Genomic DNA, 13,404 nt, shown 5'->3' with positions numbered 1-13,404 from the left:
CTTAGTGATTAGTAATAAAGTCCAGTGCAATGCTAAATACACTATAATCTCACCAATAGCTTTATTTAGAGGAGGTTTGGCTTTGTTTATTCAGATCATGTGGTTATTGATGTAAATCTGACTGATAAAATACAACATTGATAGTGAATGTCGTGGCTTTGTTGACTTTGAGTCTCCAGATAACAAAACTCTTATTTCATAGCATTTAAATGTCCAATCGATGTTCCAGTATTGACCGGTGATCAGCACTGATAAGGTTTGGAGATTAAATCAGCACTGTCTCGTGCGGTGTCCCTCAGGGCTCTGTCCTCGGTCCCCTCCTCTTCACCCTCTATATGCTCCCCCTGTGGTGACACCATCCGCAGACATGGGGTTCACTCCCACATGTGTGCGGATGACACCCAACTCTACCGTTCCTCCTCTACCCTCAACTCCACGACCCCCGATGTCCTGACAGCTGTCTGTCCGACATCGAGTCCCGGACGAGAGACAACTTTCTTCAGCTCAACGTGCGAAAAACTGAGGCCCTCCTGATTGGCTCACGTCAGCGCCTCCGCACCTCAGGCGCTGACACCATCAGCATCGAAGGCCGCACTCTCCACCTCTCAAAGCCATCAGGAACCTCGGGGTTCCCCTCGACCCTGAGCTGTCCTTTCTCCCTCATATCCGCACCACAACCGGCACCGCCTTCCATCACCTCCGGAACATGGCCAGACTACGGCACTACCTCACCCCTCACGCGGCTGAAACTCTGGTCCACATCCACACTGCAGGTCATTCAGAACTCTGCAGCTCATCTACTGTTCCGTACCAGGCCTCGCGCCCACATCACTCCCACCCGCACCCTCACCCTCGCCCTCACCTTCGCCCTCACCCTCGCCCTCGCCCTCGCTCGCCTCCACTGGCTCCCCATCCCCCAGAGGACCGAATTCAAGATCCTCATCCTCACCTACAAGGCCATTCACGGCCTCGCTCCCTCCTACCTCTCCGACCTATTCTCCTCCTCCCTACCTGCCAGTACCCTCCGTCCTTCTGGCTCCGGTCTGCTCCACATCCCCCGCCCCAACCGCCCGACCATCGGTGGCCTTCAGCCTCTCAGCCCCGAGGCTCTGGAACTCCATCCCCAGTGCCTTCGCCGATTCCTCCCTCTCCTCCTTCAAGGCCGGTCTCAAGGCCTTTCTCTTTGACCAAACCTTCAGCTCCACTTTCGACTCTCCACTCCCTCCTCGCTCCCTCCCTTCCCTCCCCTCACCCTGACCATTTCCCCCCTCCTCGTTCCCTCCCTCCCTCCCCTCACTCTGACCACTTGCCCCCTCCTCGCTCCCTCCCTTCCCTCCCCTCACCCTGACCATTTTCCCCCTCCTCACTCCCTCCCCTCACTCTGACCATTTCCCCCCAATGCTCGGGTCCCGACCCAACTGTCCAGCGCTTTGGGACGTCCTCCCGACGTGAAAGGCGCTCTGTAAATGGAATCTTGTTGTTGTTGTTGTACGGCACTCCATCCCACAGTCTCTCCGCCTCTCCTTTACCTCCTTCAAGACTCGGCTCAAATCCCTCCTCTTCAACCAACCGCACCTTCAGTCACCCTCCTACCCCCACCCTCCCCACCTCCACCCCCTCCTGATCCCAAACCCTCCTCCCCACCCCCACTCGGGTCCAAATCCCTGACTGTCCAGCGCTTTGGGACGTCCTCCCGCCGTGAAACTCGCTGTGTAAATGTCATTTGTTGATGATAATAATAATAACAATCCTTTCAGTTGATATAGCGCCTTATCACGTCTTCTCGATGTCTCAAAGCGCTTCACAGAATATACTGTAAAGTGTATTTGTGGGTGAAACACGGCGCCAATTGCACACAGCGACGTCCCACAAACAGTCGTAGTTTAAGGGACCAAAGTTATTATTATTTTGAAGAAATTATTAACCCCAGAAAAGTGATCCGCCAATGGACTAAGGACCGGCTTCATACTTACTGCTGATAAACAGAGGTGTGTGGAGTAAGGAAACTTGCACAGTGTTTGCCCGGCCCGGGATTCAAACCCTGGTCCTCTCCCGTGTGAGGTGAGCGCTCTCACCACTGAGCTACAGGGCTCAAGGTTGAAGACGGCAAAACACAAAGGATATATCTCAGCACCTCAGGGTGTTCCCGGCAGCCCAGGGTGTTCCCGGCACCCCAGGGTGTTCCCGGCGCCCCAGGGTGTTCCCGGCACCCCAGGGCGTTCCCGGCACCCCAGGGCGTTCCCGGCACCCCAGGGTGTTCCCGGCACCCCAGGGTGTTCCCTGCACCCCAGGGTGTTCCCGGCACCCCAGGGTGTTCCCGGCACCCCAGGGTGTTCCCGGCGCCCCAGGGTGTTCCCGGCGCCCCAGGGTGTTCCCGGCACCCCAGGGTGTTCCCGGCACCCCAGGGTGTTCCCGGCACCCCAGGGTGTTCCCGGCACCCCAGGGTGTTCCCAGTTTGCTCCAAGTACACCAGCAACACTCCCAGTGGGGTAATGGGTTGTAAGCACAACAAATAGATTATGAACTCAGGACTGGGATCTCACTGGTCCAACACCACACACTCTTCCTGTAGCCCCACACTCCGCTGTGGGTTGGCTCCAGCTCCCCCCACCCCCACTGCGTAGCATTGCACAGTCCATATGGGGCCCAGATTCACTCCCTGTGTCAAAGGTCCAAGTCAAGTTTGGTTTGGGCTGAGAACAAAGTTCATTAAATAAGGAATAAATAACAAAGCCACTCACTGGGCTCAGTGCAAAGGAACTTTTCATCAGAAAGGACAAAGGGCAATTTTAGCTGCTCCCCAAGAGAGGTTACTGCAGCCCCAGCGCCAATGGCTTGTCAGCCTCAGGGCAAAAGGACACTGTTAGCCCAGGGCTGGGCAGTGCCCACCACACTGTTAGCCCAGGGCTGGGCAGTGCCCACACACTGTTAGCCCAGGGCTGGGCAGTGCCCACCACACTGTTAGCCCAGGGCTGGGCAGCGCCCACCACACTGTTAGCCCAGGGCTGGGCAGTGCCCACCACACTGTTAGCCCAGGGCTGGGCAGTGCCCACCACACTGTTAGCCCAGGGCTGGGCAGTGCCCACCACACTGTTAGCCCAGGGCTGGGCAGTGCCCACCACACTGTTAGCCCAGGGCTGGGCAGTGCCCACCGCACTGTTAGCCCAGGGCTGGGCAGTGCCCACCACACTGTTAGCCCAAGACTGGGCAGTGCCCACCACACTGTTAGCCCAGGGCTGGGCAGTGCCCACCACACTGTTAGCCCAGGGCTGGGCAGTGCCCACCACACTGTTAGCCCAGGGCTGGGCAGTGCCCACCACAGTGTTAGCCCAGGGCTGGGCAGTGCCCACCACACTGTACGCCCAGTGACGAGCAGGACTGGCACAGTCTTCTTACAGCCTTACTTGATGTTGTTTTATTTGCCAATCTCTGGCTGAGCTGTGATCATATTCTGCTCAGTGTGACTGAAAAGTCTATAGAATTTGACCAGGAGCAAACACTTATACCTGAATAATAATAATAATAATCCTGGCCTTTGATATAGCGCTTATCACACCTTCGAGACATCCCTATCACACACTAAGCTCTGTACCGCATCACCCACCCCCGCCCTCGCCAGGCCCCACTGGCTCCCTATCACACACTAAACCCTGTACCCCATCACCCCCGCCCTCGCCAGGCCCCACTGGCTCCCTATCACACACTAAACCCTGTACCCATCACTCCGGCCCTCTCCAGGCTCTGTGTTAGGCTGAGAATTCCGTGCATCCCACCTACACATGGAAATTCCCAGAGATAGATTGACTGAATGGCCTCCTTCTGTGCTGTAAATGTCTCTGGGTCTCTGGTGTCTATATAGAGCCTTTCACGTCAGGAGGACATCCCAAAGTGTTGGTTGGGCGCCTGAGCTGAAGGGATGAGATCAGACGGCCAAAAGGCCTTTGTTGATCCAAACTAATCTTGTGATCTTGTGATCTTGTGATCTTGTGATCGGCACAAAATGTTTAGACTTTTACCCCTCAATATTCCCTCTTGAAGCAGCTGATTGTCACTGTGTAACAGCGCTGCTCTGACAGACGGTGGGGCTGTTGCTCACTGTAACGTTGATGGAATAATTGAGTGGTGTCATTGGGAATCACAGGGAAACAGTAATTCACATTTGATTTCTAACCCGGAGTTTCTATGTCGATTAATGACATGAAGCCCTTTGTTGGGCAGTCAGGCGGCTGTCATTCACCTCATGGTGTTGGTCCTTCACTTCACGGCTGTTTGTGGGACGTCGCTGAGCCTCAATCAGCTCCCACGTTCGCCTACTAAATACACAGTCACTACACTTTACAGTGACAAATCCTCTGAAGCACTTTGAGATGTTCTCCTCATGTGAAAGAGGCGCTACCAAGTGCAAGGTTTATGATCACATTATCCACCACTGTTTGTGAGACACTGATTTGCCCAATTGGCTCCAGCGTTTCACCCACAAAACAGTCACTTTACATTATATTCAGTGAAGTACTTTGAGACGTCTCGAGAGCGCTGTATCAAATGCCAGGACTATTACAATTATTATTATCATAAGCATTTTGGAAACTAATTTTAAAATGAAATGAACAAAGATCCAAACGGCTGCCGTGTTGCTGTCCGGCAGCTCACAATGTCCCGGCTCCTGGGCTTTGGGCAAACCCTGTTCTGACTTGAAATGCCCAAACCATTTCATATCACCGACCAGGAACCACACTGCAGTGACTCCCGACCACTCCCTACTTCCTATTTGCTCAATAAGTGCAGAGCTGAGAGAAGAGAAAGCTCTACTGACTGACGGAGTGTAACCAGCACCGGCTGCTCAGTGACTGAGTGACCAGGACACCGGCTGCTCAGTGACTGAGTGACCAGGACACCGGCTGCTCAGTGACTGAGTGACCAGGACACCGGCTGCTCAGTGACTGAGTGACCAGGACACCGGCTGCTCAGTGACTGAGTGACCAGGACATAGGCTGAGGTCAGGATGCAGACAGCACGACTCGGGGTAGTTGCTCTTTGCTGCTGTGTGTGTGTGGGTGAGTCTCACTTTCTCACTCGCTCTCAGTTGGGAGTTTATTTAAGATGATCTAACGATAGAGACAGGAGAACTTGCTCACCGCGTCCCTACAAGAGATGCCGTCAGTCAGGACGGACTGTGTCGATGTGTATTCAGCCGATGTCTCGCTGTCCTTAATGGGATTTTCTCTCTCTCCAGTTACAGCACAGTTCACCATCACTGTACCAGAGAATCCCATTACAGCAGCAGCCGGAGGTACGGCTGTGTTTACAGTGAAACCGTCTGGTGTGGTGAGGAGCGGGAGCTGGAGTTTCGATGGCAGGAATGTACTTCAGTGGATCGGGGATAGAGTAGATGTAAACACTAATTACCAAGGCCGGGCTGAGTTATCTCTCCCCGACGTGTCTCTTCGGCTGAAATCAGTGACAGTGACCGACAGTGGAAATTACACTGTGAGTTTGACCCCAGTCTCTGTCGATTCAAAATCAGCGACAGTCACCCTGAAGGTGGAGGGTAAGTAACAGTTACAGTTAACAATAACCTGTCTGTGTACCACTCCTGTCCCGGGTTATTGGCCACTAACCTCGTCACCAGTTTGGGGAGAAAATTAAAATGAATATCTTCACACAAAATGTTTTATATCCGGACAAATGGACAATCTGCTCCCGATCTGATGGTTCCATTTCATGTCACTGAGCTGCTTAAAGCAGAGAAATAGTGTTTCTACCCTATAGATATACAGTATGGGCTGTTTTCCTATTTTCTCTCTCGTGTCCTGAAGGCATTTAACTATTCTATTGGAATACAGTTTCATAACCACATGTGGTCACTTGTACCTCACCCGAGTGGAACATTATTCATGAATTCATAGCACATTCCCCCCAAACCTAGAGGACCTGGATTTGATTGTTTGACGGGGCAAAACTTTAGGTCACTTGACCACATATACACACACACACACACACACTCTGTTTACTGAGCAGTAAGTAGGAACCCGCCTGTTGGTCGATTGGCGAATCGCTTTCCAGATTACTAATCCCTCTCCCTCCCAAAAAACTGGTAACGACTGTTTGTTGGACACTGTTGTGGAAATTGACTTCTGTGTTTCACCCACAAAATACCCCGTAGATTTACTTTACAGTGTATCCTGTCAAGAACAATGACATGATAAGGCGCTGTATCAAATGCAAGGATTATTATTATGAACAAAACAGTAAAACACAGTATTTGTCCATCCTCCACTACTGCTCAGAGAATATTACAGCACATAAGGAGACCATTTGGCCCACGTTGTCCTAATGTTATACTAAAAAATAATAAGCCCTACATTTAATATAATATCTTATCACGTCATTGAGGCATTTCAAAATGCTTCATAGGAATTCTTGTAAAGTGTGGTGACTGTGTATTTGTCGGTATGTGTCAGCCACCCGGGTCCTCTCGCTCGCGAGGGGAGTGCTCTAACCACTGAGCTACAGGACTTGAGCAAAAGTTGATTAGGAGTATTTACAATAGAGATTTAGACTAACACACACAGAGGAAGGGGATTGGAGAGTTAGAGAGGAGAACTGGGATGAGGATGGATGGCTTATTGGAGAAGAAAGAAACTGACATAAAAACAATGGACTGAATGGCTTCATAGAGTATTCAACATCTCTATGTGATCAGAAGGTTGTGAGATTAATCCTCACGTCAGGATTTACAGTCGAGGCTGACACTGATTTACTATTTACTATCCAAACACGGAGGTGGTGCCAATGTCCAGTTTAATCCTTTCAGAATATCAGCTCTTTATCTTCCCCACATCGTTTCTTAAAACAATCCCATCACCGAACTTCAAAACCTTTCCTCCGCTCCACCCTCGGCGGCCGTGCCTTCAGCCACTGTGCCCCGAGGATCTGGAACTGCCTTCCTCACTCCCTTCGTCTCTCATTTCAGGAGTTTATCTCAAAGTGGATTTACTGTGACTTGTTTTGACGGTATGTGTTAAGCACTCCGAAACGCTACCCTGTGTGAAGAGCGCTATTTAAATGCAAGTTGTTGTTGCTATTTGTTGGTGAACACAGCAGGAAAGTTGTTGCTCACGGTCTTGCTGATTAATAAAGATGATATGGACAGTTATTGGTTACAATAATTGGTTACAAGTACTGTTTTGGAATATTTTATATTGACACCAGAATCATATTGTAAATGCTGTAAATGCAGAAAGTACACATTTGGTTGGGATGAAAAACATAAGAATCTATTTCTTTTGGATGACATTTTCAAAATCATGAGGGGATTCAAAATAGTCTCTAAAAGAAGCCGAGGGGAGGTGAGAAGAAATGTTTTCACGCAGCGAGTTGTTCGAATCTGTAACGCATTGCCTGAAAGGGCGGTCGAGGCCGATTCGATAACTACTTTTAAAAACGCGGTGGACGGGTATTTGAGGAGGAGGGGTTTGCAGGTTATGGGGAAAGGGCCGGGAGTGGGATTGACATTAATTGCTCTTTTCAAAGAGCTGCACAGACTCGATGGGCTGAATGGCCTCTTTTTGTGCTGTACGATTCTATGATTCTATGATGAGCCGTGTTGTTGAACTCAGGAACAAACCGATCACTGAGGTTTCATGGCCAAATCACTTGATGGCCTGAGACCTCTCCAACTTGCTCACACCTCACACCTCTTCCCAGCCCTTTCGCTTGGTTTGCTCAGGCCTTGTGCACATCCCCTGACCCTCTGCTCCACCTTCAGCCACTTTGCCCTGAGCCCCTGGAACTCCCGGCCTCACCCTCTCCGCCCCTTGTTCCTCTTTCCTCTTTACACCAAGCGCTCCGGGACGCTTCCCCACGTGAGGAGCGCTGTATCAATGCAAGTTGTTGTTGTTGTTAATCGTCTTCAAATCCCACCTGAAGGCTTTCCTCTTTGACGGTGCCTACGGTCCACTCCCCTTTCTCCCCGTCTCAGCCCCAAACTCTGCCAACGCTGAGACGCTGCCCCACAGGAAAGTCTCTGTGTAAATGCAAGTTGTTGTTGCTGATGTTTTAACTGATTTGAGATTCCAACAAACTGTTGTATTTTACACAGAATGTGATGCACAGAATGTAAATACTCTCCTGTGTTTTGACAGAATCTGTTTCCAATATTGTTGTTACCCCCAATGTCACGCAGTCAGTAGAATATAATGACACTGTGGGGCTGACGTGCACTGCATCAGGGACAGACGTGTCATATCAATGGTTGAAAGACAATAAAACTATCAGCTCTGACAACAGGACTGTCCTAAGTCTGGATAACAAACCCCTGACTATAGCTCTCCAGCTATACTGAGGGCTGACAGTGGGAATTACACGCACTCGGCCTACAACGCCCACAAACTATACAGTCAATGCACTTTCTCACCGACGTGTCTCTTCGGCTGAAATCAGTGACAGAGACGGACTCTGGAAATTACACTGTGAGTTTGACCCCAGTCTCAGGCCATTTAAAAACAGCGACAATGTAGTAACAGTTACAGTTAACAATAACCTGTCTGTGTACCACTCCTGTCCCGGGTTATTGGCCACTAACCTCGTCACCAGTTTAGGGAGAAAATTAAAATGAATATCTTCACACAAATGTTTTATATCCGGACAAATGGACAATCTGCTCCCGATCTGATGGTTCCATTTCATGTCACTGAGCTGCTTAAAGCAGAGAAATAGTGTTTCTACCCTATAGATATACAGTATGGGCTGTTTTCCTATTTTCTCTCTCGTGTCCTGAAAGCATTTACCATTCTATTGAAATTGCATAACCACATGTGGCCACTTGTATGTTGAATAATTAGCCATTAATCGTGATTTGATAGCACACTCGCCTCACAAGCGAGAGGACCTGGGTTTGATTCCCAGGCGGGTCAGGTCAGGGCAAAATCTTAGGCAGGTTTCCTTACTCCACAAACACTTACACACCACACAGACACACACACCGACACACACACACACACATCTCTGTTTACCCACCAGTAAGTTGGAACCCACTTGGTAGTTGATTGTCGGATCGGTTTCTGGGGTAATAATCCTCCCCCACAAAAAAATAATTGGTCACTAAATCCATGACTGTTTGTGGACACTGCTGTGCGCAATTGGTTGCTACGTTTCAGCCACAAATATTACTATGAATAATAATAATCCTTGCATTTGGTTTAGCGCCTTTCACGTCAGGAGGACGTCCCAAAGAGTTTCCCGGGATAAGCCGCCTGGTACTGGGGATGAGGGTGTGAGCTGAGAGGCTGGAAGGGGGGAAGCCTTGTCAGAGAGTTAGTGTAGAGGTGATCTGGAAAGAGGGATCACACTGCTGATCACACTGCGCTATGAGGCAGATTACAGTGTTATGGACTCCAGCAATGCCTTCTGATGGGGTTAGAATTCTCCTGATAAAGGTCCGCTGTGTCAGTCCTTGGTATGTGGCAAACAGATCATGATACTGTAATCATCCTTGTATTTGATACAGTGCCTTATCACGTCTTCGAGACGTCTCAAAGCGCTTCACAGAATATACTGAAAAGTGTAGTGACTGAATATTTTGTAGGGGAAATACGGCAGCCAAATGCGCACAGCAGTGTCCCACAAACAGTCATGGATTGAAGTGACCAAATTATTAGTATTTTTTTTGAAGGAATTATTACCCCCGGAAAATTGATCCACCGATCGACTAACAACCGGGTTTCTACTCACTGATAGACAAACAGAGGTGTGTGAGTGTGTGTGGAGTCAGGAAACTGCCCAATATTTTATAACCATATTATATATTATAACAGGACCCCCTTAAAGAGAATTGCACAATGAGCTACAGCACTATTAAAACAGAACAGAAACCAAAAGAATAACTGTCAAAAAGTTCAGCATAACAACTGGTTTATAATTGTATGATTCTATTATCATTCTATTTACAGAGAAAATCACCAGCGTCACCGTAACACAGAACATTCCCAACCCGATAGAATACACTGACAATGTGACACTGACATGTGATGTTAAAGGCACTGTTGAGTCACGGTTGTGGTTTAAGGATGAGAGAGCTCTCCACAGCAATGACAGGATCACAATCTCCCAGGATAATGCCACCCTGACCATCATCAGTGTGACTAGAAATGATGGTGGGACGTATCGGTGTGAGGCAAAGAACAGCTTTAGCTCTCAGTCCGGCAGCTACACACTGAGCATTGCGTGTCAGTACTCAGCCGCCTCTCAGAATAAGGCTTCAATCTTATGCTTTACGTTCAGGGTAATAAAGAAGCCGTTCTTGCGTCTGTTGCAGATGGACCAGACACCCCTGAGCTTACAATCACTGGACACACTCAGCAGAACTTGGAGACTCTCTAACATTGTCTTGTTCTGCTCAGTCAAACCCAGAAGCTCAGTATCAATGGATATATAATGGCACCGTTCTGTCACACACAACTCCACAGCTCACCATTGATCAAATAAGCCCGACTGACCGTGGGAGTTACACTTGTCAGGCAGCGAGGTTTTGTAATTTAATAAGTTATGAACAGTTATCAACATCAGAAAATCTAGAATTAAGAGTGGAAGTTGAAAAGTAGTTTCCATGTGATTCACAGAAGACCCCGATGCAAATTTATATTATATTGCCACTCTTTTATCCAGGCCCAATGATGCTCTGTCTGATTGGCATAACATACTGACATACTTGAAGAAACAAATATTAGGAGTTGATCTTGTGCTTATGTTCTGATAACTGTGGTGGAGTTTGATTGCCCTCATTGTCAGTATGGCTCAGTTTGCAGCGCTTTTGCCTCTGAATCAGACGATTGTGGTTGAAGCCCCACATTGGAACTTGGAACCTGTATAGTCGAGGCTGTCACTGCAATGCAGTGCTGGGGTGTGATGTGTTACAACAACAACAATTTCATTTATAGAGCGCTTTTCACGTCGGGAAGGCGCTGGACAGTTGGGTCGGGACCCGAGCAGGGGGGAGATGGTCAGGGTGAGGGGAGGGAAGGGAGGGAGCGAGGAGGGGGGAAATGGTCAGGGTGAGGGGAGGGAAGGGAGCGAGGAGGGGGAGATGGTCAGGGTGAGGGGAGGGAAGGGAGGGAGCGAGGAGGGGGAAATGGTCAGGGTGAGGGGAGGGAAGGGAGGGAGCGAGGAGGGGGAAATGGTCAGGGTGAGGGGAGGGAAGGGAGGGAGCGAGGAGGGGGTAGAGAGTCGAGAGTGGAGCTGAAGGTACGGTCGAAGAGAAAGGTCTTGAGACCGGCCTCGAAGGAGGAAAGGGAGGAAGAGGCGAAGGCACTGGGGATAGAGTTCCAGAGCCTCGGGGCTGAGAGGCTGAGGGGATGGTCGGGCAGTTGGGGCGGGGGATGTGGAGCAGACCGGAGCCGGAGGAGTTAGAGGTACTAACGGATGAGTCGTTAAACCAGAGTCCTGTGACTGTCCACATAGACATTAAAGATCCCACAGTACTATTGACAACAGAATGGAGTTTCTCTCTCTGAGTTTCATCGCTAACAACAAGAAGAACTTGCATTTATATAGCACCCCTCCTGTCGGGTCGCGTCTCAGAGCGCTTCCCCCAAATAAAATTGGTCATTAACTGTTCATGTGATATTGTTGAACATAAAATAGTTCCTACATTTGTCCACAAAATATCAGTGCACTTTACATTAATCCTGTGCAGCGCTTTGACACATCTCGACAACATGATAAGGTGCTATATCCAATGTAAGGATTATTAATAATTATTGTGTTGGATGATTGTGTGCCTTGGAGGAGAATGCTAAAACTCCGAAAATCTGTCCACGTGCCATTTGGTCTGTCACCACCTTTCTCTGTCTGACTATTTCCCTCTTGGTCTCCCTCTCTCTTAATCTCCCTTACTCTCTCTTGTCTATAATAATAATTGATAATAATAATCCTTGCATTTGATATAGCCCCTTATCACGTCTTTCAGACGTTTCAAAGCGCTTCACAGAATTTACTGTGAAGTGAATTGACTATATATTGTGGGCGAATTATGGCAGTGTCCCACAATCAGTCGTGGATTGAATGACCAATTTATTATTATTTTTTGAAGGAATTATTACCCTCCTTATATAATCTCCCTTACTCTCTCTTGTCTATCTCTCTGTTTCCTTCTCTCCCTCTCATCTCTTTTTTTCGCTCTCTTTCTCTCTTCTCTCTCTCTCATCCCTTCAGTTTTCCCCTTTGGTCTGTTTTCATACATTTACAGAATTGGGTTGATTCAAAATCCTTTAAACTCTAAAGGAAAATTGAGTGGATCGTAATTCATTATAAATAATGAGAATAATCTTTGCATGATATGGCACTTTTATCACATCACCGACACATCAAAGCACTTCATAGGATACTGTGAAGTGATATAGTTGTGTGTATTTTCTGGGAAAATACGGTCACCAATTTTGCGCACAGCAATCTCCCCACCAACTGCCTCGGAGTGAGTGGCTGATTTATTGTAGGATTGTCGCCAGGACACCAGGAGAAGGAACTCCATTCTATTTTCGAATAGTGGAGTCCTGTAGCTCAGGGGTTAGAGCGCTCACCTCGCAAGTGAGAGACCGGGGTTTGATTCCCGGCAGGTGAAACGTTTCGTTACTCCACACACCGCTATTTACTTTCGCAGTAAGTTGGAACCTGGTTATTAGTCAATTGGCGGATTGCTTTTCTGGGGGTAATAATCCTTACATTGTCCTTAACAATGGCTTGAAACTACAACCTTCTGATCATTGTGAGAGTGCCAATAATTGAGCCGGGCTGACACACTGTATTGTTCAGGGACACAAACAAATAATACATTTATCATTCAATCCATGACTGTTTGTGGGACACTGCTGTGCGCAATTGGTTGCCACGTTTCGCCCAGTGCTCTGAGACGTCTCGAAGTCATGATAAGGAGCTAATACAAATGCAAGGATTATTATTAACGTCCATCTGGACAGAAGGCAGGATTTAATGTCTCATCCGAACCTTATGTTGTTCAGTATAAGGGTCGGACGCTGGTCAGTATTAGAGACAGGTTAGTTTTAGGTCAGTCCTGTAGGGAATCCTGGAGCTCAGTGATTAGAGCACTCGCCTTGCAAGTGAGAGACCGGGGTTTGATTCCTGGAAGGGTGAAAGTGTCCTTACTCCACACGGCTGACAATAATCCCTCAAGAAAAAAAAATATTATTTGGTGATTCAATGTTTGTGGGACATTGCTGTGCAAAATTGGTTGCCTCGTTTCGCCCACAAATAAACAGTCAATTCACTTACAGTGTATTCTGTGAAGAGCTTTGAGATGTCTGGAAGACGTGAAAAGCTCTGACGCTACCTATATGGTAGGAGAAGACGAAAATTAGCTACCGAGTATCGGTGGATCGTGGCAATCCGTGG

The 13,404-nt window shown here is 48.5% G+C and overlaps 1 protein-coding gene across 1 annotated transcript; it reads left to right on the top strand.

Moving 5' to 3' along the window:
- Positions 1-4,963: 4,963 nt before the first annotated feature.
- On the top strand, positions 4,964-10,435 carry LOC121852004 (carcinoembryonic antigen-related cell adhesion molecule 1-like). The gene is made up of 3 exons (XM_042346121.1): positions 4,964-5,054; positions 5,234-5,548; positions 9,951-10,435. Exons 1-3 carry the CDS (start codon positions 5,003-5,005, stop codon positions 10,433-10,435), a joined length of 852 nt encoding a protein of 283 aa, XP_042202055.1. The 5' UTR covers positions 4,964-5,002.
- The last annotated feature ends 2,969 nt before the right edge of the window (positions 10,436-13,404 follow it).

Source organism: Callorhinchus milii, unplaced genomic scaffold (assembly GCF_018977255.1).
Source record: "Callorhinchus milii isolate IMCB2004 unplaced genomic scaffold, IMCB_Cmil_1.0 Scaffold305, whole genome shotgun sequence".
In the NCBI taxonomy this organism is placed as follows: domain Eukaryota; kingdom Metazoa; phylum Chordata; class Chondrichthyes; order Chimaeriformes; family Callorhinchidae; genus Callorhinchus; species Callorhinchus milii.
This window is presented reverse-complemented; position numbering and strand designations above follow the sequence as displayed.

Excerpts from the sequence above, each read along its gene's own strand:
- LOC121852004 (XM_042346121.1), top strand. The coding sequence starts at position 5,003 with ATGCAGACAGCACGACTCGGGGTAGTTGCTCTTTGCTGCTGTGTGTGT. Across the intron at positions 5,055-5,233 it reads TTGCTGCTGTGTGTGTGTGG|TTACAGCACAGTTCACCATC; the intron begins GTGAGTCTCACT and ends CTCTCTCTCCAG. Across the intron at positions 5,549-9,950 it reads AGTCACCCTGAAGGTGGAGG|AGAAAATCACCAGCGTCACC; the intron begins GTAAGTAACAGT and ends TTCTATTTACAG.